The 23,967-nt window shown below is 39.8% G+C and overlaps 1 protein-coding gene across 2 annotated transcripts in view; it reads left to right on the forward strand.

Annotated features, from left to right (window-relative positions):
* SLC25A30 (solute carrier family 25 member 30) overlaps positions 1–23,967 on the forward strand; it is a 265,044-nt gene that overhangs the window by 195,755 nt on the left and 45,322 nt on the right. For both annotated transcript variants that reach the window (XM_053707997.1, XM_053707998.1), the window contains one exon: positions 1,558–1,638. In XM_053707997.1, the coding sequence (XP_053563972.1) occupies positions 1,558–1,638 (81 nt within the window). The remainder of the gene's footprint in view (positions 1–1,557; positions 1,639–23,967) is intronic.

The following is a 23,967-nucleotide window of genomic DNA, read 5'->3' on the forward strand; positions in this document are numbered from 1 at the left end:
ATATAATTAAAACAAACTAAAAGTATTAACAGCGCAACTATGAGGGCTGTGGATATGCAATTATAAAGTTAAAACACAAAAAATGACAATAAATAATAAAGTTGATAAAATTGGAAAAAAAATAATATATCTACAGATGAGCACAATATTGCTGTTACCAATAGGAATTGATAAAAATACACACAAAATTATAAGCATGAAAACGTCCAGATGTTAAAAAGCACAATTCATATATGGCAGAATGGATATTACCCCAGTATAGGGAAGAGTCCTTAGGAGCTTACAAATGGGATAACTGCTGAGGTAGGTTGTAACTGGCTCCTAAAATTAGTCCTTAGATAGTGAGGTGCAGCTGCTTTCAGAGGCGTGTTCCTGACCGCTCTCTAAACTGTGGATCCTAAAGCAAGAAAAGAAAAAAAGCGCAACCCCACATCAAGGTAGACGTTTTTAGAGATTTATTAAGCACACAATAATATTGCACTTACAAACGAATTTAAAAGATGAGCATTGATCCCACTCAGGGAAAAGGAAGGAGAACAAGTCCCAATTAGCTGTAGATCCCTCAAGGGATACTCCGCTTTGCCGCCACTTGTATTCTGTATATAAACAGTCTGTGTTTAGGAGCCGTCCGTAGCTCCGCCCCAACGCGTTTCGTCTGCGCTCTGCAGACTTTTTCAAGAGGATATGACGATGTATTGCACGCTCCTGTACGCTGCTATAAACATCTCATGGTTTCTTTCAATTGGTTACCGACCGGCCAATCCGGTGGCAGGATGCGGACATGCCTCTTTATTTACACAGAATGACTTAACTATTTGCTTGCTAAAAGATCAACTAACAATTCAAATCTATGCCTAACATCACAGTATTCACAATCTAGTGAGCGGATGTATATGCTCATTTAAATAACTCTCAGTATATACAATTTAAAAACTATCTGCATAAACCGAAATTAATAAAATATACATTGTTACCTGCAGCACATTTTTCAATCCCTGGTTTACATAAATATAACGGAATAGCTAATATGGTTTCAACTGCATAGTAGACCTGTGCATTTGGAGGTTTCATTTGCCTCCGAATGCAGAAGAAGGTGGCTCTTCATGGCAGCATTTATTCTTGTGCAACTGTAACGCAATAACAAATGGATGTGTTTGGATATTATGTGCTTTAGAAACTTCAAAATTCCTGTCTTAAACACAAGTCAGAAACATTTTCATTTCATTGAGGTACGGTTTGTGTGACCTGACAAATACTGACCTTTATATATTCCTACTGTTTTAAACTAGGTCTGACTTTAGTGAACAAAAAAATGACATTTGTTGGCTTTTATTGAAGTCAGCAAGTGAATTTTCACTCAAACACACACACAACTTTACTTTTCTCCACATCATTGATATAAACAAGTTATTTTTTTCTTACAAAACCAGCCACCACAAATCACTATCCTAAATATAGAAAATACTGCTAATATTTGTTGGTTGCATTATTTTACCAGTTTTTTTTTTCTCTTCCTTGTATGCATTTCTTTAAAATACTTTTCTCTATCCTTTACAGACATGGAAGAATGAAGGCTTTTTCGCGTTGTACAAAGGGTTTTGGCCTAACTGGTTAAGACTGGGACCTTGGAATATTATTGTATCCTTTTTGAAGTTTAAACAAAAAGGGGTTATGTTGTGGCTTCAAAAGTTAGGGATACATTTAATTTTTATTTCTCTATTTTTACTACTCGTGGAAATATTAATGCATATAAAATGTGGGTTTAATAGCTCACCAAAATGTTGAATTGGAGTAATCCTCAGCAGTGACATGCTATTTGTTGCATTCTCATTGGCCAGTGAGTGTGCCATAAAACAGGTTGTTTTTGGGTACACTGACGTGTATTCTTTGTTTGTTTTCTCTTGTGTTTTTTTGTGTGTGTTTTTTTTACCTCTGGTTACAATATCCATCCTGATATTTGTCAGCAGTCCTAGCTTTATAATTATATACTTCATACATTTTAATAATGCTGAAGTATAGTGAATAAAGGCAAGTGCCAGTATTTATGTATTAAAACCAAGTGTATCTACAGTTTGTACTAGAAAACACTTTAAAAAACAAAACAAAAAAAACTTTATTTATGGTCCAGATCCGTCATAACATAGGGAATACATGTACGGTAATAATGAGGTCACATAACAGGATTAGCGAGCACAACGACCCTTCCCTCTACTACGGGGAAGGACAACAATGCCAAAGTATGTGATTTCCACGTCTAGATAGGAATCTTCTTAAATAACAAACAAAAATAACAATGCACATACAATAAAAATAAATTAAATCTAGCTAAGGTTGGAACCCTGCCCTGTTATGCTATGCATCTTTAGTTCAGCCATATTTCTAAAAGGATATTGCTATTCTCTTCATTCCATTTTCTTGTTTTATATGCTGTGGTAGCGACACTGGTTCCAAGGTACAATGCATAGCATAAACCATAACTAACAAATATAAGATAACTAAATAACTAAACTATTTAATGGAGGGGGGAGTCCTTGTTCAAAAAAGAAATATTAAGAACTGAGATACCTCGTAATCTTTGCTCCAGGAGGAAGGGGAGGGGTAGCGCCGACTCCAAAGACCTGCACCTCTGTCCTCACAACCAGCTTGGCAGTAAGAGGTTTCGAGAAGGTGTTTAGCTAGATATCCCAATAGGTAGTGTTATGGAACAAGTATTATTGTGCCTAATCTGGGTTGGTGGGTGGGGGACACCATTTGCCACGCAAATTTTCAGTTAGGATAAATAGTGAGTTCTGAAAGCGATGTAGGATTTTGTTTCTTAGGGGGGCTGGAATGTGAAGTAGATAAGGTTCCCATTTTATAAATAAATGTTTTAATTATCTTATCTAAATCCCCTTGGACATCTGCTTGTTCTATAAGTACTTGAGTTTGTATTGCAGTCACCAATTTCTTAAAAGGGGGAGCTTTAGTAGAAATCCAGTATTGTAGTATTAGTTTCCTGGTCATTAATATCACTAAGTGCAAGAATCTCCCATATTGTGGTACATTGTGGTTATTATGTAAGAAAATGTTAGTGGCTGTTAGTTATATTCGTGTGTAGTATTTTTTTAAGCTAAAATGTTACTTTACCCCATAGTCTTTGCAATTTATGACAATCCCATATTAGGTGTACCAGATCTGGGGATGGAGCCGAGCATTTATTACATACGTAACATTTCGGGGACCCATTTAGCCCTTAGTTTCGGTAAAATGTAAGCTTGGTGAATTAATTTTACATGTGATTCCCTTAGATAGGTAGAGTGTAGCTTTTTGAACTTGTGAGAAGCTCGAAAGTAATCTCATGCAAGGTGATAGAAATGATTCTCATCCCTTGCTACTTAGTGTGTATTGTTTGCATTATAGGTTGTTCTATGTGAGCGGTGATCATATTATAAATGTGCGTGATGGAGTGTGCTCCCTGTTTCTCTTGTTAAGTGTATCCAGTCCACGGATCATCCATTACTTGTGGGATATATTCCCTTCCCAACAGGAAGTTGCAAGAGGGTCACCCACAGCAGAGCTGCTATATAGCTCCTCCCCTCACCTGTCATACCCAGTCATTCTCTTGCAACCCTCAACATAGATGGAGGTCGTGAGAGGACTGTGGTGTTTTATACTTAGTTTATTTCTTCAATCAAAAGTTTATTTTTAAATGGCACCGGAGTGTGCTGTTTCTTTCATGTAATTTGCAAGAGTCCATGAGCTAGTGACGTATGGGATATACATTCCTACCAGGAGGGGCAAAGTTTCCCAAACCTCAAAATGCCTATAAATACACCCCTCACCACACCCACAAATCAGTTTTACAAACTTTGCCTCCTGTGGAGGTGGTGAAGTAAGTTTGTGCTAGATTCTACGTTGATATGCGCTCCGCAGCAGGTTGGAGCCCGGTTTTCCTCTCAGCGTGCAGTGAATGTCAGAGGGATGTGAAGAGAGTATTGCCTATTTGAATTCAATGATCTCCTTCTACGGGGTCTATTTCATAGGTTCTCTGTTATCGGTCGTAGAGATTCATCTCTTACCTCCCTTTTCAGATCGACGATATACTCTTATATATACCATTACCTCTACTGATTCTCGTTTCAGTACTGGTTTGGCTTTCTACTACATGTAGATGAGTGTCCTGGGGTAAGTAAGTCTTATTTTCTGTGACACTCTAAGCTATGGATGGGCACTTTTATATAAAGTTCTAAATATATGTGTTTAAACATTTATTTGCCTTGATTCAGGATGTTCAACGTTCCTTATTTTCAGACAGTCAGTTTCATATTTGGGATAATGCATATGAATAATCAATTTTTTCTTACCTTAAAATTTGACTTTTTTTCCTGTGGGCTGTTAGGCTCGCGGGGGCTGAAAATGCTTAATTTTATTGCGTCATTCTTGGCGCGGACTTTCTTGGCGCAAAAATTTTCTTGTCATTTCCGGCGTCATACGTGTCGCCGGAAGTTGCGTCATTTTTTTGACGTTTTTGCGCCAAAAAATGTTGGCGTTACCGGATGTGGCGCCATTTTTGGCGCCAAAAGCATTTAGGCGCCAAATAATGTGGGCGGCTTTTTTGGCGCTAAAAAATTTGAGCGTCATTGTTGTCTCCACAATATTTAAGTCTCATTATTTATTGCTTCTGGTTGCTAGAAGATTGTTCATTGGCATTTTTTTCCCATTCCTGAAACTGTCATTTAAGGAATTTGATCAATTTTGCTTTATATGTTGTTTTTTCTATTACATATTGCAAGATGTCTCAGATGGACTCTGAATCAGTAGCCACTTCTGGAAAAACGCTTAACTTAGTTTCAGTTCTACCAAAGCTAAGTTCATTTATTTTAAATGTTATAAATGTTTATCTTTAGCTATGGTTTGTAATAAGTTATTATTTTATACTTTTACATGCGGAATCCATTAGTATTTATGCTTTATATATTTTCTTTTCTTACAAGAAATATTTAGAAGACTTATAAGAAATATTTTTCTGATTCTTTGTTAAAGGCTGTGTCTGACTTCGTGCCTTCTAATAAAATTTTTAGGTCTTTTTCACTTCTTTTTTATTGAAGTTTCAAATGATCAACAACATACTGATTATCCTTCTCTGATGTTTTTTTCTCTTTCAGAAATTTTCTTCATCAAGATATTGACACTAACAAATCTACTTTTTTATTATTTTTCTATTATTAAAGTACATTTGTTTCTTGTTGAAAAGGTGTTAATTATTTTGGATATTAAGGTAACTAGTTCTTTAAGACTAGCTGACATTATTTCTGCCTATTTATTTCTTCTGTGTTTTCAGAGGTTTTCTTTCCAATTCCCTATACTAGGGCAGTGATTTTTAACCTTTTTTTTGCCGTGGCACACTTTTTTACATTAAAAAATCCTGTGGCACACCACCATCCCAAAATTTTAAAAAAATCACACATTGTAGCCTAATACAGCATATATATATATACACATACACACAAACACACACATACTGTATGTATTGTGCTGTTATGCCATGCCTCCTACAAACTACCCCTGCACTGGGAGTAAAAAACAAGCAAAGTTTAAAAAATATGTCACACTGTTGTCAGTCTGCCGTGGCACACCTGAGGATCTCTCACGGCACACTAGTGTGCCACGGCACACTGGTTGAAAAACACTGTACTAGGGAATGGAATAGGCTGAGAATTTTCTTTTATTCCTTCTTCAAAGGTTTTAAACTATATTCTTTGCCAGCAGTTAAACTCAATTTGGAGGGTTCTCCAATTTATTGGGGCTATCTCTAATTCTACTAATTATGCTATTGTTTCTTTAGCAAAATAGTATTTATTTTCCTTTAGATAGTTGTATCTTATTTATGGAAAATTATTTAGTTTCAGGTACTTTTTTTTGGTCCTGTGATTTATTTGGATATTGCAATTGCTTCATTTTCTCTGTTTACTTTAAGATCAAGTATCAGATTATGATTTATTTTAGCATTGTTAAAGGGACAACATTTGCTAGACTAGGTGCTGTTGCATTTGTCTTGTTGTTTTGCATTTATTGATTATGCAAGTCCACTGTTTTGGCTGGTCCTTTAAACTGGACTATCATGCTAATATTTTCATTTGTGTCTTCATTTTATTGAATATTTTCGCAAATGAGGGTTAATCTATGTCTTTAGCTTTTTTAGCTAGAAGAATTTTGTGATTTTTAAAAAAAAATAAAAAATAAAAAAATATTTCTTTTGTTCTAAGATAATCAATTATTTGTTTTATAATTGGATTCAATTCTTAACTGTTACTCTGGGCTTCAAGGTTGAGTTCTAAGACTAAAACTTTAAGCTTATACTGGTTTGGTTGTTCTTATTAAGGAACGAATTCCTGAGTTTTTTCCCAAGTAACATGTCTATAATTGGAGTTCGAAATCAGCTCCCTAATTTTGCGATGTACGTGCCGTATTCCAGCTTGGCTGGTAAGGGGCAGGTTAAGGCTTCTTTGAAATTTATTTTGTCCAAATTTCTTTGAATTTATTCCAGTAAGGCTAACACTTTCTTTAACTGTGTTTCTGTCCTATATATTTTGGGTACTGTTGAAGCATGGCTGGGCACCCATGGGGGTTCAAGCGCTGCTCAGACCTGGAATCTTCTGGGATATTTGTTCCAGTTCCTTTTGAGGAACCGGGTTTTGGAGTTTTATTCAAACTATTTTGCCTTTTTTTGGTCATTGATAGCATTATTTGTTTTCATTAGATACAATAAATGCATATTTTCATTTTTCTGTTTTCATTCAGATTATTTTCTGAGGATGCTGAATCTCATATGATTCTCTTACTCTTCAGGACATAGTTAGAGGATCTTCTTTTCTAAAGCTCTTGATTCCTCACACAAGGGTCACCTTTTTTAGGTTTCCAGATAGTTTGTGTCACTGTCCTTGTCTCTATCAGACAAGGGATAATGTTATTGGGTTCCGTCTATCGGTACCTTTAGTCTCCATTATTTCCTTCAGTTGCTATATATGCATAGAAGTTTTAGGTCTTATGGCCACAGCATTGGATTCAATTCCCTTTGCTCATTTTCACTAGAAAGAACCTTTCCAGTCTTTTATAAGTGTTGTTTCTTCAAGATCATGGTTGGAGGATCAATTTACCAAAAGGTTTGTTTGATTCCTCAGACAAGGGTAACCTTTTTAGGTTTCCTGATAGATTCAGTGTTCTTGATTCTGTCTGACGGACAAGAGGCGTCTGAATTTGGTTTCAGCTTATCGAAACCTTCAGTCTCAATCTTTCCCTTTGGTAGCTTTATGCATGGAAATTCTAGGTCTTATGACTGCTGCATTGGACGCGATCCCCTTTGCTCGTTTTCACATGCGACCTCTTCAGCTCTGCATGCTGAACCAGTGGTGCAGGGATTATACAAAGATATCTCAATTAATATCTTTAAAACCGATTGTTCGACACTCTCTGACGTGGTGGACAGACCACCATCGTTTAGTTCAGGGGGCTTCTTTTGTTCTTCCAACCTAGACTGTGATCTCAACAGATGCAAGTCTGACAGGTTGGGGAGCTGTATGGAGGTTTCTGACAGCACAAGGGGTTTGGGAATCTCAGGAGGCGAGATTACCAATCAACATTTTTGGAACTCCGTGCAATTTTCAGAGCTCTTCAGTCATGGCCTCTTCTAAAGAGAGAGTCGTTCATTTGTTTCTAGACGGACGATGTCACAACCGTGGCATATGTCAATCATCAAGGAGGATCTCACAGTCCTCTGGCTATGAAAGAAGTCTCTCGTATGGGCGGAATCCAGCTCCTGTCTAATTTCTGCGGTTCATATCCCAGGTATAGACAATTGGGAAGCGGATTATCTCAGTCGCCAAAAGCTACATCCGGGCGAATGGTTTCTTCACCCAGAGGTATTTCTTCAGATTGTTCAAATATGGGGACTTCCAGAAATAGATCTGATGGCTTCTCATCTAAACAAGAAGCTTCCCAGGTATCTGTCCAGATCCAGGGATCCTCAGGCGGAAGCAGTGGATGCATTGTCACTTCCTTGGAAGTATCATCCTGCTTATATCTTTCCGCCTATAGTTCTTTTTCCAAGATTCTAAAGGAACGTTTGTTTATTCGGCTGGTAGCTCCAGCATGGCCTCACAGGTTTTGGTATGCGGATCTTGTCCGGATGGCCACTTGCCAACCGTGGACTCTTCCGTTAAGACCAGACCTTCTATCGCAAGGTCCTTTTTTCCATCAGGTTCTCAAATCCTTAAATTTGAAGGTATGGAGATTGAACGCTTGATTCTCAGTCATAGAGGTTTCTCTGACTCTGTGATTAATACTATGTTACAGGCTCGTAAAACTGTATCTAGGAAGATATATTATCGAGTCTGGAAGATTTACATTTCTTGGTGTTTTTCTCATCTTTTTTCTTGGCATTCTTTTAGAATTCCTAGAATTTTACAGTTTCTTCAGGATGGTTTGGATAAGGTTTGTCTGCAAGTTCCTTGAAAGGTCAAATCTCTGCTCTTTCTGTTCTTTTTCACAGAAAGATTGCTAGTCTTCCTGATATTCATTGTTTTGTACAAGCTTTGGCTCGTATTAAACCTGTTATTAAGTCAATCTCTCCTCCTTGGAGTTTGAATTTGGTTCTGAGGGCTCTTCAAGCTCCTCCGTTTGAACCTATGCATTCGCTGGACATTAAATTACTTTCTTGGAAAGTTTTGTTTCTTTTGGCCATCTCTTCTGCTAGAAGAGTTTCTGAATTATCTGCTCTTTCTTGTGAGTCTCCTTTTCTGATTTTTCATCAGGATAAGGCGGTGTTGCGAACTTCTTTTAAATTTTTACCTAAGGTTGTGAATTCTAACAACATTAGTAGAGAAATTGTGGTTCCTTCATTGTGTCCTAATCCTAAGAATTCTAAGGAAAAGTCGTTGCATTCTTTGGATGTAGTTAGAGCTTTGAAATATTATGTTGAAGCTACTAAGGATTTCCGAAAGACTTCTAGTCTATTTGTTATCTTTTCCGGTTCTAGGAAAGGTCAGAAGGCTTCTGCCATTTCTTTGGCATCTTGGTTAAAATCTTTGTTTCATCATGCCTATGTCGAGTCGGGTAAAACTCCGCCTCAAAGGATTACAGCTCATTCTACTAGGTTAGTTTCTACTTCCTGTGCGTATAGGAATGAAGCTTCAGTTGATCAGATTTGCAAAGCAGCCACTTGGTCTTCTTTGCATACTTTTACTAAATTCTACCATTTTGATGTGTTTTCTTCTTCTGAAGCAGTTTTTGGTAGAAAAGTACTTCAGGCAGCTGTTTCAGTTTGATTCTTCTGCTTATAATTTCAGTTTTTTTCATTATAAGATTTAAACTTTATTTTGGGTGTGGATTTTTTTCAGCGGAATTGGCTGTCTTTATTTTATCCCTCCCTCTCTAGTGACTCTTGCGTGGAAGATCCACATCTTGGGTAGTCATTATCCCATACGTCACTAGCTCATGGACTCTTGCTAATTACATGAAAGAAAACATAATTTATGTAAGAACTTACCTGATAAATTCATTTCTTTCATATTAGCAAGAGTCCATGAGGCCCACCCTTTTCTTCTGTTAAGTGTGATCAGTCCACGGGTCATCATTACTTCTGGGATATTAACTGCTCCCCTACAGGAAGTGCAAGAGGATTCACCCAGCAGAGTTGCTATATAGCTCCTCCCCTCTACGTCACCTCCAGTCATTCTCTTGCACCTAACGACTAGATAGGATGTGTGAGAGGACTATGGTGATATATTTAGTTTTTATATCTTCAATCAAAAGTTTATTTTATAATAGCACCGGAGTGTGTTATTCCTTCTCTGGTAGAATTTGAAGAAGAATCTACCTGAGTTTTTCTATGATTTTAGCCGGAGTAGTTAAGATCATATTGCTGTTTCTCGGCCATCTGAGGAGAGGTAAACTTCAGATCAGGGGACAGCAGGCAGATTAATCTGCAAAGAGGTATGTAGCAGTTTATTATTTTCTGACATGGAATTGATGAGAAAATCCTGCCATACCGTTATAATGTAAACTCAGCCTTGAATGCAGTAGATGTAGCTGATATCAGGCTGTCATGTATGTATATTTTACACTTCAGTTTTCTGGGAAATGGTACTTCTCTGGTTTTTAGACTGTATACATAGACTTAACCTTATTTGCAGGGACTTGCAATAGGTTTTAAATGACAATTAATTATTGAGGTAAAACGTTTTTTTGCTGGCATGTAAAAACGTTTTTTTCTCTGAGGTACTGGGTGAAAAAATGTTTTGGGCACTATTTTTCCACTTGGCAATAGTTTTGATTTAAATTAGAGCAGTTCACTGATCCCTCTCACTGTTATGTGTGTGGGGGAGGGGCCATTTTTGGCGCTTTTACTATGCATCAGAAAAACTCAGTCAGAGGTTCATTCTCTTCCTGCATGATCCGGTTCATCTCTACAGAGTTCAGGGATCTCCAAAGCCTTTTTTGAGGGAAGTAATCATTACAGCAGAGCTGTGCTGATTGTATTGACTGTGATAAAAAAAAACAAAATAAAAAAAAAAAAACGTTTATTTGTGTATTTTTTTCTACTGCCTGGTTTAGTTATCATTTGCTGAGGGGAACAATCCTTTGCTAAAACTGTATATTCTGACAAAGATTGATGCTATAACTTAATTATTTTAACTGTTATAATTTTTTTCTGTGCTTCTTAAAGGCACAGTTCGTTTTCATATTATTTGTAAATTACTTTGAAAAGTATTTCCAAGTTGCTGTTTATTTGCTAGTGTGTTAAACATGTCTGATTCAGAGGAATATCTCTGTGCTATATGTGTTAATGCCAAAGTGGAGCCCAATAGAAATTTATGTACTAAATGTATTGATGCTACTTTAAAAAACAGTCAATCTGTACAAATTGAACATATTTCACCAAACAACGAGGGGAGAGTTATGCCGACTAACTCGCCTCATGTGTCAGTACCTGCATCTCCCGCTCAGGAGGTGCGTGATATTGTAGCGCCGAGTACATCTGGGCGGCCATTACAAATCACATTACAAGATATGGCTACTGTTATGACTGAAGTTTTGGCTAAACTACCAGAACTAAGAGGTAAACGTGATCACTCTGGGGTGAGAACAGAGTGCGCTGATAATGCAAGGGCCATGTCTGATACTGCGTCACAGTTTGCAGAACGTGAAGACGGAGAGCTTCATTCTGTGGGTGACGGTTCTGATCCAAATAAACTGGACTCAGACATTTCAAATTTTAAATTTAAGCTTGAGAACCTCCGTGTGTTACTAGGGGAGGTATTAGCGGCTCTGAATGATTGTAACACAGTTGCAATCCCAGAAAAAATGTGTAGGTTGGATAAATATTTTGCGGTACCGACGAGTACTGACGTTTTTCCTATACCTAAGAGACTTACTGACATTGTTACTAAGGAGTGGGATAGACCCGGTGTGCCTTTCTCACCCCCTCCTATATTCAGAAAAATGTTTCCAATAGACGCCGCCACCACACGGGACTTATGGCAAATGGTCCCTAAGGTGGAGGGAGCAGTTTCTACTTTAGCTAAGCGTACCACTATCCCAGTGGAGGATAGCTGTGCTTTTTCAGATCCAATGGATAAAAAATTAGAGGGTTACCTTAAGAAAATGTTTGTTCAACAAGGGTTTATATTGCAACCTCTTGCATGTATTGCGCCTGTCACGGCTGCAGCAGCATTTTGGTTTGAGTCTCTGGAGGAGACACTTGAATCATCCACAATAGATGACATCACACACAAACTTAAATTCCTTAAGTTAGCTAATTCATTTATTTCAGATGCCGTAGTACATTTAACTAAACTTGCGGCTAAAAATTCAGGATTCGCCATTCAGGCACGCAGAGCTCTGTGGCTGAAATCCTGGTCAGCTGATGTTACGTCTAAATCTAAATTGCTTAATATTCCTTTCAAAGGGCAGACCTTATTCGGGCCCGGCTTGAAAGAGATTATTGCTGACATTACAGGAGGTAAAGGTCATGCCCTGCCTCAGGACAAGGCCAAAGCCAAGGCTAGACAGTCCAATTTTCGTTCCTTTCGTAATTTCAAAGCAGGAGCAGCATCAACTTCCTCTGCACCAAAACAGGAAGGAGCTGTTGCTCGCTACAGACAAGGCTGGAAACCTAACCAGTCCTGGAACAGGGGCAAACAGGCCAGAAAACCTGCTGCTGCCCCTAAGACAGCATGAATTGAGGGCCCCCGATCCGGGACCGGATCTAGTGGGGGGCAGACTTTCCCTCTTCGCCCAGGCTTGGGCAAGAGATGTTCAGGATCCCTGGGCGTTAGAGATCATATCTCAGGGATACCTTCTGGACTTCAAATCCTCTCCCCCAAGAGGGAGATTTCATCTGTCAAGGTTGTCAACAAACCTAACAAAGAAGGAAGCGTTTCTACGCTGCGTACAAGATCTTTTATTAATGGGAGTGATCCATCCAGTTCCGCGGTTGGAACAAGGACAAGGGTTTTACTCAAATCTGTTTGTAGTTCCCAAAAAAGAGGGAACCTTCAGGCCAATCTTGGATTTAAAGATCCTAAACAAATTCCTAAGAGTTCCATCGTTCAAGATGGAAACTATTCGAACAATTTTGCCCATGATCCAAGAGGGTCAGTACATGACCACAGTGGATTTAAAGGATGCTTACCTTCACATACCGATTCACAGAAGTCATTTCCGGTATCTAAGGTTTGCCTTTTTAGACAGGCATTACCAGTTTGTAGCTCTTCCATTCGGACTGGCTACGGCTCCAAGAATCTTCACAAAGGTTCTGGGCACTCTTCTGGCGGTACTAAGACCGCGAGGAATTTCAGTAGCTCCGTACTTAGACGACATACTGATACAAGCTTCAAGCTTTCAAACTGCCAAATCTCATACAGAGATAGTACTGGCATTTCTAAGGTCGCATGGATGGAAAGTGAACGAAGAGATAAGTTCTCTCTTTCCACTCACAAGAGTTCCCTTACTGGGGACTCTGATAGATTCTGTAGAAATGAAGATTTACCTGACAGAGGACAGGTTAACAAAACTTCAAAATGCATGCCGTGTCCTTCATTCCATTCAACACCCGTCAGTAGCTCAATGCATGGAGGTAATCGGACTAATGGTAGCAGCAATGGACATAGTTCCTTTTGCACGCCTACATCTCAGACCACTGCAACTGTGCATGCTAAGTCAGTGGAATGGGGATTACTCAGATTTGTCCCCCACTCTAAATCTGAATCAAGAGACCAGAAATTCTCTTCTATGGTGGCTTTATCGGCCACATCTGTCCAGGGGAATGCCATTCAGCAGGCCAGACTGGTCAATTGTAACAACAGACGCCAGCCTACTAGGTTGGGGCGCTGTCTGGAATTCTCTGAAGGCTCAGGGACTATGGAATCAGGAGGAGAGTCTTCTTCCAATAAACATTCTGGAATTGAGAGCAGTCCTCAATGCTCTTCTGGCTTGGCCCCAGTTAACAACTCGGGGGTTCATCAGGTTCCAGTCGGACAACATCACGACTGTAGCTTATATCAACCATCAGGGAGGGACAAGAAGCTCCCTAGCAATGATGGAAGTATCGAAGATAATTCGCTGGGCAGAGTCTCACTCTTGCCACCTGTCTGCAATCCACATCCCGGGAGTGGAGAACTGGGAGGCGGATTTCTTAAGTCGTCAGACTTTTCATCCGGGGGAGTGGGAACTTCATCCAGAGGTCTTTGCCCAAATACTTCGACGTTGGGGCAAACCAGAGATAGATCTCATGGCGTCTCGACAGAACGCCAAGCTTCCGCGCTACGGGTCCAGATCCAGGGATCCGGGAGCGGTCCTGATAGATGCCTTGACAGCACCATGGACCTTCAGGATGGCTTATGTGTTTCCACCTTTCCCGATGCTTCCTCGATTGATTGCCAGAATCAAACAGGAGAAAGCATCAGTGATTCTAATAGCGCCTGCATGGCCACGCAGGACTTGGTATGCAGATCTGGTGGACATGTCATTCTGTCCACCTTGGTTGTTACCTCTGAAACAGGACCTTCTGATTCAGGGTCCTTTCAAACATCAAAATCTAACTTCTCTGAAGCTGACTGCTTGGAAATTGAACGCTTGATCTTATCAAAGCGTGGTTTTTCTGAGTCAGTTATTGATACCTTAATACAGGCTAGGAAGCCTGTTACCAGAAAGATTTACCATAAAATATGGCGTAAATACCTATATTGGTGCGAATCCAAAGGTTACTCTTGGAGTAAGGTTAGGATTCCTAGGATATTGTCTTTTCTACAAGAAGGTTTAGAAAAGGGGTTATCCGCTAGTTCCTTAAAGGGACAGATCTCAGCTCTGTCCATTCTGTTACACAAGCGTCTGTCAGAAGTTCCAGACGTTCAGGCTTTTTGTCAGGCTTTGGCCAGGATTAAACCTGTGTTTAAAGCTGTGGCTCCACCATGGAGTTTAAACCTTGTTCTTAACGTTTTACAGGGTGTTCCGTTTGAACCCCTTCATTCCATTGATATAAAGTTGTTATCTTGGAAAGTTCTATTTTTAATGGCTATTTCCTCGGCTCGAAGAGTCTCTGAGTTATCAGCCTTACATTGTGATTCTCCTTATTTGATTTTTCACTCGGATAAGGTAGTTCTGCGTACTAAACCTGGGTTCTTACCTAAGGTAGTCACTAACAGGAATATCAATCAGGAGATTGTTGTTCCATCCTTGTGCCCAAATCCTTCTTCGAGGAAGGAACGTCTTTTGCACAATCTGGATGTAGTTCGTGCCCTTAAATTTTATTTACAGGCAACTAAAGATTTTCGACAAACGTCTTCCCTGTTTGTCGTTTACTCTGGTCAGAGGAGAGGTCAAAAAGCTTCTGCTACCTCTCTCTCTTTTTGGCTTCGTAGCATAATTCGCTTAGCTTATGAGACTGCTGGACAGCAGCCTCCTGAAAGAATTACAGCTCATTCCACTAGAGCTGTGGCTTCCACTTGGGCCTTTAAGAATGAGGCCTCTGTTGAACAGATTTGCAAGGCTGCAACCTGGTCTTCGCTTCATACTTTTTCCAAATTTTACAAATTTGACACTTTTGCTTCCTCGGAGGCTATTTTTGGGAGGAAGGTTCTTCAGGCAGTGGTTCCTTCTGTATAAAGAGCCTGCCTATCCCTCCCGTCATCCGTGTACTTTTGCTTTGGTATTGGTATCCCAGAAGTAATGATGACCCGTGGACTGATCACACTTAACAGAAGAAAACATAATTTATGCTTACCTGATAAATTCCTTTCTTCTGTAGTGTGATCAGTCCACGGCCCGCCCTGTTTTTTAAGGCAGGTAAATATTTTTTAAATTATACTCCAGTCACCACTACACCCTTGGCTTCTCCTTTCTCGTTGGTCCTTGGTCGAATGACTGGAGGTGACGTAGAGGGGAGGAGCTATATAGCAACTCTGCTGGGTGAATCCTCTTGCACTTCCTGTAGGGGAGCAGTTAATATCCCAGAAGTAATGATGACCCGTGGACTGATCACACTACAGAAGAAAGGAATTTATCAGGTAAGCATAAATTGTTTTTTGTGGCGGTTAGGATTTTTTTGTATAAAGCACAATTATTCCAATTCCTTATTTTTTATACTTTCGCACTTTTTTCTTATCACCCCACTTCTTGGCTATACATTAAACTGATTTGTGGGTGTGGTGAGGGGTGTATTTATAGGCATTTTGAGGTTTGGGAAACTTTGCCCCTCCTGGTAGGAATGTATATCCCATACGTCATTAGCTCATGGACTCTTGCTAATATGAAAGAAATGAATTTATCAGGTAAGTTCTTACGTAAATTATGTTTTTTCTCAGGCAGTATTTGGAAGAAGAATCTGCCTGCGTTTTTCTATGATCTTATTAGAAGTAACTAAGATCCATTTGCTGTTCTCACACATTCTGAGGAGTGAGGTACTTCAGAGGGGGAATGGCGTGCAGGTTTTCTTGCAAATAAGGTATGTGCAGTTAAATTTTTTTTCTAGGGAATGGAATTGCTAGAAAATGCTGCTGATACCGAAGTAATGTAAGTAAAGCCTTAAATGCAGTGAAAGCGACTGGTATTAGGCTTATTAATAGAGATATATACTCTTATAAAAATGTGTTTTAAAACGTTTGCTGGCATGTTTAATCGTTTTTTGACATACATTTGGTGATAAAACTTATTGGGGCCTAATTTTTCCACATGGCTGGCTTAAATTCTGCATAGAAACAGTTAACTGAGGCTTCCCACTGTTGTAATATGAGTGGGAGGGGCCTATTTTAGCGCTTTTTTGCACAGTAAAAATTCAGACTCAGACATCCTGCTTCTTCCTGCATGATCCAGGACTTCTCTAGAGGGCTCAAAAGGCTTCAAAAGTCATATTGAGGGAGGTAAAAAGCCACAGTAGAGCTGTGGCAGCGTTTGTGACTGTTTTAAAAAACGTTTTTTTCAATTGTTAGTCCGTTTTGGGTATTAAGGGGTTAATCATCCATTTGCAAGTGGGTGCAATGCTCTGCTAACTTAATACATGCACTGTGAAAATTTGGTTAATATGACTGCATTTGTTCACTGTTATTTCAACTTGGGACAGGTTTTTATGCTTCTTAAAGGCGCAGTTGCGTTTTTTATATTGCTTGTAAACTTGTTGTAAAGTGTTTTTCAAGCTTGCTAGTCTTATTGCTAGTCTGTTTAAACATGTCTGACATAGATGAATCTATTTGTTCATTATGTTTGAAAGCCATTGTGGAGCCCCATAGGAATATGTGTACTAAATGTATTGATTTCACTTTAAATAATAAAGATCAGTCTTTATCTATAAAATAATTATCACCAGGCGACGAGGGGGAAGTTATGCCGACTAACTCTCCTCACGTGTCAGTACCATCGCCTCCCGCTCAGGGGGCGCACGCTAATATGGCGCCAAGTACATCAGGGACGCCCATAGCAATTACTTTGCAGGACATGGCTACAATCATGAATAATACCCTGTCAGAAGTATTATCTAGATTGCCTGAATTGAGAGGCAAGCGCGATAGCTCTGGGATTAGGAGAAATACAGAGCGCACAGGTGCTGTAAGAGCCATGTCTGATACTGCGTCACAGTATGCAGAACATGAGGACGGAGAGCTTCATTCTGTGGGTGACGGATCTGATCCGGGGAAACCTGATTCAGAGATCTCTAATTTTAAATTTAAGCTTGAGAACCTCCGTGTATTGCTTGGGGAGGTCTTAGCTGCTCTGAACGACTGTAACACAGTTGCAATTCCAGAGAAATTGTGTAGGCTGGATAGATACTATGCGGTGCCGGTGTGTACTGATGTTTTTCCTATACCTAAAAGGCTTACAGAAATTATTAGCAAGGAGTGGGATAGACCTGGTGTGCCCTTTTCCCCTCCTCCTATATTTAGAAAAATGTTCCCAATAGACGCCACTACACGGGACTTATGGCAAACGGTCCCTAAGGTGGAGGGAGCAGTTTCTACTTTAGCAAAGCGTACCACTATCCCGGTTGAGGACAGTTGTGCTTTTTCGGATCCAATGGATAAAAAATTAGGTTACCTTAAGAAAATGTTTGTTCAACAAGGTTTTATCCTGCAGCCCCTTGCATGCATTGCGCCTGTCACTGCTGCTGCGGCATTCTGGTTTGAGTCTCTGGAAGAGGCCATTCACACAGCTCCATTGGATGAAATTATGGACAAGCTTAAATCACTTAAGCTAGCTAACTCATTTGTTTCTGATGCCATTGTACATTTGACTAAACTAACGGCTAAGAATTCCGGATTCGCCATCCAGGCGCGGAGGGCGCTATGGCTTAAATCCTGATCAGCTGACGTGACTTCTAAGTCTAAATTACTTAATATTCCTTTCAAGGGGCAGACCTTATTCGGGCCCGGCTTGAAAGAAATTATTGCTGACATTACTGGAGGTAAGGGTCATACCCTTCCTCAGGACAGGGCCAAATCAAAGGCCAAACAGTCTAATTTTCGTGCCTTTCGAAATTTCAAGGCAGGAGCAGCATCAACTTCCTCCGCTCCAAAACAGGAAGGAACTGTTGCTCATTCCAGACAGGCCTGGAAACCTAACCAGTCCTGGAACAAGGGCAAGCAGGCCAGAAAGCCTGCTGCTGCCCCCAAGACAGCATGAAGGAACGGCCCCCTATCCGGAAACGGATCTAGTGGGGGGCAGACTTTCTCTCTTCGCCCAGGCGTGGGCAAGAGATGTTCAGGATCCCTGGGCGTTGGAGATCATATCTCAGGGATATCTACAGTCACCACTGCACCCTATGGTTTCTCCTTTCTCGTCTTGTTTCGGTCGAATGACTGGATATGACAGGTGAGGGGAGGAGCTATATAGCAGCTCTGCTGTGGGTGATCCTCTTGCAACTTCCTGTTGGGAAGGGAATATATCCCACAAGTAATGGATGATCCGTGGACTGGATACACTACAAGAGAAATAAATTTATCAGGTAAGCATAAATTATGTTTTTGTAATACAATAGTTTGTCTATGTTAGAGTTAGCTGTTGTGGCAAGTTTAGCCGAAAGAAGGGCCTGGACATAGTGTCTGCATTGGGAATAGGCAAACATGGTATTTGAAGGTACAGCATAATTTTCCTGGAGGTTACAAAAAGGATGAACTTGGAGTGAAGCGGGATTCATTGCGTGACATTTGTTAGCCCATGCGTTTTTCAAGTTTGGAAGGCTTGCGTAATGTAGACAGGTATGAATTTAGGGTTGCCTTATATGGGTAAGTATTTACATATCTGATGGTCAATTCCCCAAAATCTACATACATTAATCTATGCTCTTAAGGGGTCCCGGAACAAGATATTCTGGGAGATATGTTGAAGGTTTGACAAATTGGCATGTGGGAGCTAAGCTAAGTGAAGTGGATTTACAATTTCAGTTTCTATAGTGGGACAGAAGTAATCAGTCAGCCAACCTAGAACTAATTTGGCTAGTGTTGCCCAGTTGTACCACTGAATATTTGGGAATTTGAGACCTCCCATTTGTATCGGCATAGCTAATTAAGTTTTGCTTATCCTATGTTTCTTTTGATGCCATACAAATGAGGTAAGGGCAGTAGAGAGTGTCTGTAAATCTTTGTTGTGCAGTAGTAAGGGCAGCATTTGTAAGGGAATACAGTATTCTGGGTAGGACTATCATTTTTAACAAGTGGATGCTTCCATGAAGGGAGAGTGGAAGGTTTTGCCAACCCCGCAGGAGGCTTTGTATATTGCTTAATGTTTTCGGGATGTTGAGGTGGTATATCAGTGTGGGGTTAACATGTATTTTTCCAGAAAAATTGTTTATCAGTCTTTGCAATCTGCTGCTTCGCGTATAATTTGGTATAGAAGAAGAAACATTATTTCATAATTGTGGGGGTATCAGTATGGAGTCGTTGACCTATTTTGATTGCTGGTTTGGGAGTGACTGTTTTGACCATATTTGCCATAAGTTTGCCGGCTTTGTTGTCATATCTGTAGAATTTTCCCTGTCAGATCACGCATACGCAGTTCACCATCTGTATTTGAGTGTCTTTCCTGTTTTAGTTTATAATAATACTGTCGATGTTGGGTTGTGGGGTGACATAGGTAATCTTTATAAGCTTCTGTGAGTTTTATTAGCATTTGATTTGTGATCTTTTTATTCGTGGCTTTTACATGCGCAGTATAGGCTGTGATCCTGCCCCGCAGGACTGCCTTGAATGCATGCCAATATAGGTCTATATTTTCATGATTTTGTGCATTGTCTATGGTGTAGTCTATCCAGTATGTGCGCAGTTGTTGACGAAAATCTACATCTATGGGGAGACTATCAGGATTCATTTTCAGCAGTCTGGGAAGTGTCAACGCAGTGAACAATAGCAAGTCTTTGTTCTTGATTTGGTTTTCTAGGTTGTCAACTTTGTCTTGTAGTAAGTTGCCTTATGGAGGTAGATGTTGAGGTTTGACGATCTTCAACGTCAGATAGCTGTTATGCTTGTGTTAATCTCGTGGAGAACTGCCGCACTTTGCTGGTGAGTGTCCATCCCGTCCTGAAGTGACTCTATTTTGGGTAAAAAGTTTTCAGTACTTGCAATAATGCTGAAAAATCTGAATCATTAGATTCTGGTGTTATTGGAGAAGACTAGCCTTCTGCATGTATGTCAGCTGTATGTCTTCTCCTTGCTTAGCCCTAGAGGTAATTTTCCCTTCTAGGGTGATGGCTATTGCTTCCAAATATTTATCCACTTTCATATAAATTGTTAGGCAATTGGGAGAATATAGTAGTAAAAGTTAGCGGCAGTAATTAGAGAACACCACAAGCTGGCACTGCAAGGCTGTGTTTTCAATCTGATAGAGCAGGCTATAGGAAAAACAGTATAACAACAAGACAGGTTTTATATAGCTGAAGGGTCAACAGAGCTTCAATAAAATGGTATAGTAATAAAACCTGATACAATTTGAGTGTTCACATTGAGAGATGTCAGGATGTATGAGTAAAATAGTCCAGCAATTGGTCTGTGAGTTGTAAAGCAATGTGCTTAATGCGTTAGTATAAAGTTATTTCTTTCATGTAATTGGCAAGAGTCGATGAGCTAGTGACGTATGGGATATACAATCCTACCAGGAGGGGCAAAGTTTCCCAGACCTCAAAATGCCTATAAATACACCCCTCACCACACCCACAATTCAGTTTTACAAACTTTGCCTCCTATGGAGGTGGTGAAGTAAATTTGTGCTAAGATTTCTACGTTAATATGCGCTTCTCAGCATTTTTAAGCCTGTTTCCTCTCAGAGTACAGTGAATGTCAGAGGGATGTGAAGGGAGTATCACCTATTGAATGCAATGGTTTTCCTCACGGGGATCTATTTCATAGGTTCTCTGTTATCGGTCGTAGAGATTCATCTCCTACCTCCCTTTTCAGATTGACGATATACTCTCATATTCCATTACCTCTACTGATAACTGTTTCAGTACTGGTTTGGCTATCTGCTATATGTGGATGGGTGTCTTCAGGTAAGTATTTTTTCATTACTTAAGACACTCTCAGCTATGGTTTGACACTTTATGTATTTATATAAAGTTCTAAATATATGTATTGTACTTATATTTGCTATGATTCAGGTTTCAGTATATTTAGTTTTGCAGACTGTCGGTTTCATATCTGGGAAATGCATTTTTTAGAAATTTATTTCTTACCTGGGGTGTAGTCTTTTTTCAATTAACTGTCATTTTTCAAAATTCGCGGGCAGAATTAGGCTTGCGAGGGTGCAAAATGCTGAAGTTTATTGCGTCAATCTTGGCGCGAGATTTTTTTGGCTCGAAGTTACGTTTGTTGACGCAATTCGTCATTTCTGGAGTCTTAGTTGATGCCGGGTCCTTTCACAAGTTTGCGTCATCTATGACGAGAGTGTGTTTCCGGACATTTTTGGCGCCAAAAAATATTTTTCTGTTTGTTGTGCGTAATACTTGGCGCCAAATATTTTCATTATTTTAGACCCCATTCCGATTTGCCTCTTGCCTTTTTCTATGTCAGAGGGCTATGCTGTTTGCATTTTTTCCAATTCCTGAAACTGCCATATAAGGAAATTGATAATTTTGCTTTATATGTTGTTTTTTTTCTCTTACATTTGCAAGATGTCTCAATCTGATCCTGTCTCAGAATTCACTGTTGGATCCCTGCTGCCTGATAACAGTTCTACCAAAGCTAAGTGCATTTGTTGTAAACTTGTGGTGATTATACCTCCAGCTGTGGTTTGTAATAGTTGTCATGATAAACTTTTACATGCAGAAAATTTATCCATCAGTAGTAGTTCATTACCTGTTGCTGTTCCCTCAACATCTAATGCACAAGATATACCTTTAAATTTAAAAGAATTTAGTTCTGATTCTATTCAGAAGGCTTTGTCTGCCATTCCTCCTTCTAATAAACGTAAAAGGTCTTTTAAAACTTCTCATTAGGTTGATGAAATTTCAAATGACCAGCAACATACTGAATTATCCTTCTCTGATGAGGATCTATCTGATTCAGAAGATCCTGCCTCAGATATTGACACTGATAAATCCTCTTATTTATTTAAATTGGAGTATATATTATTTCTTTGTTAAAAGAAGTGTTGATTACATTGGATATGGAGGAAACTAGTCCTCTTGATATTAAAACTAGTAAACGTTTAAATTCTGTTTATAAACCTCCTGTGGTTATTCCAGAGGTTTCTTTTTAAAGATACGATGAGTCCACGGATTTCATCCTTGTGGGATTACGCCTCCTGGTCAGCAGGAGGAGGCAAAGAGCACCACAGCAGAGCTGTATATATAGCTCCTCCCTTCCCTTCCCTCCCACTCCAGTCATTCTCTTTGCCTGTGTTAGTAAGATAGGAGATGGCAAAGTGAGGTGTTAGTAAAGATTCTTCAATCAAGAGTTTATTATTTTTAAAGTGGTGCCAGTGAGTGCTACTTTGTTCTAGGGTGTAGCCTAGACCAGATCAGTCTCTACAGTAGGGCATTTGGTGGCTTTAAAGTAATAGGAACTGGTGGGACATAATTCTTACTGCGCCTCCTATACATGTTGCTGCCCTAATTCAGATAGCCTAAGCACTTTTAACTCAGGCTTATCTTATTCTACAGGGCTATGGGAGGGAGAGGACCTCTGAAAACCTGCTGGACTGCCATGCTGTCGCACAGCATTCAAGGTAAGTGCTGACTTTATTATTCTGGGTCACTGCAATGGATCTCAGAGAAGTGGAGCACTTTACTTATTTGGTAAGAACTCCTACATTTTAAAGGAGGGACCTTCAGAAAGTACCTTCTTAGGAGGGGCTAAGGGACGAGGTAAAGTGGGCTGGTATTGTGTAAATACTGACAGCTACGATAGCAAGCTGAGGGCCCCATTTTGCTCTCTGGCATGACACCCACCCATTTAGTGTATTTAACTTTTATTATTATGCTCATCGAACTGTTATAGGTGAGATTGTTTACACATCATTTGGCTGAGCTGTGGTAAACGGAGATAGCAGTAGCCAAACTTGTATCTATTTTTCTGACGGCTCCGTTAGATTTAGTACTCTCTTATTAACCGGGAGTTTCAGATTTGTTGCGCCCTTGATGGGCTAAGGAGCTCGCCGTTTACTTGGGGATCACTCGAGCTATGTTTGTTTTCAGTGAGAGTGATAGGCTTATTCTTTATTCAGATGGATTCCGATACTTGAAGTTTCGAATGACGCAGCCAGTTCCCGGTGGTGTAGTTATAACTATACTTATGCCGACCGGGAACTACATGATTTTACGCCCACGATGGGAAGAGCCTTGTGGGGGCCATTTTTTGTATACTGCACACTTTTTTCTCTCCTGCTGGTGACGAGGGCGGAGATCATGAAACGAGCAACTTTCAGTATCAGGAGCCACATGTTAGTGTTCTATAATTAGTGACATGAAACAAGCAACTTATTTGGCTCCCGGTCTTTTAGTACAATAATAATAGCGACCGGGAGTGGATTGTTGACACGCCCACGAGGGGCGGAGATATACAAGCATTTTTGCGCTCCCTACCTCCATTATGATAACCGGAGGGCAGAGCGTTTCATTCAGCTATAGCATCGGTACTAGAAGTACATTGTGTGTCAGACGTCTTTAATGTTACTCTGTTGACTTGGGCACCTTCAGCACAACGGCTGAGGTTCAGTGGGTCTGGAACTGTTTGCTTCTAATTAAATTTCAGTTTATGAAGCACACATTGAACACACTGTTTTTTTTATTTTTTATTTGTTTTTATTGAAATCTTAGATATCGACAATACAGATTTTTAAGAACATTAATATGATAACAGTTCATAAGAGTGTATAATAACCGTTTGGAACTGATGCCCGTATACCCGATTGCTGCTATGTGAGTCATTATTCAATGTCCTTAATATAGATTTCCGTATGGTCCCTTGAAGGGTCAGGCAGACAGGGCATTGACTGATTCAAATGGAACAGAGG

This window comes from Bombina bombina, chromosome 3 (assembly GCF_027579735.1).
Source record: "Bombina bombina isolate aBomBom1 chromosome 3, aBomBom1.pri, whole genome shotgun sequence".
Classification (NCBI taxonomy): domain Eukaryota; kingdom Metazoa; phylum Chordata; class Amphibia; order Anura; family Bombinatoridae; genus Bombina; species Bombina bombina.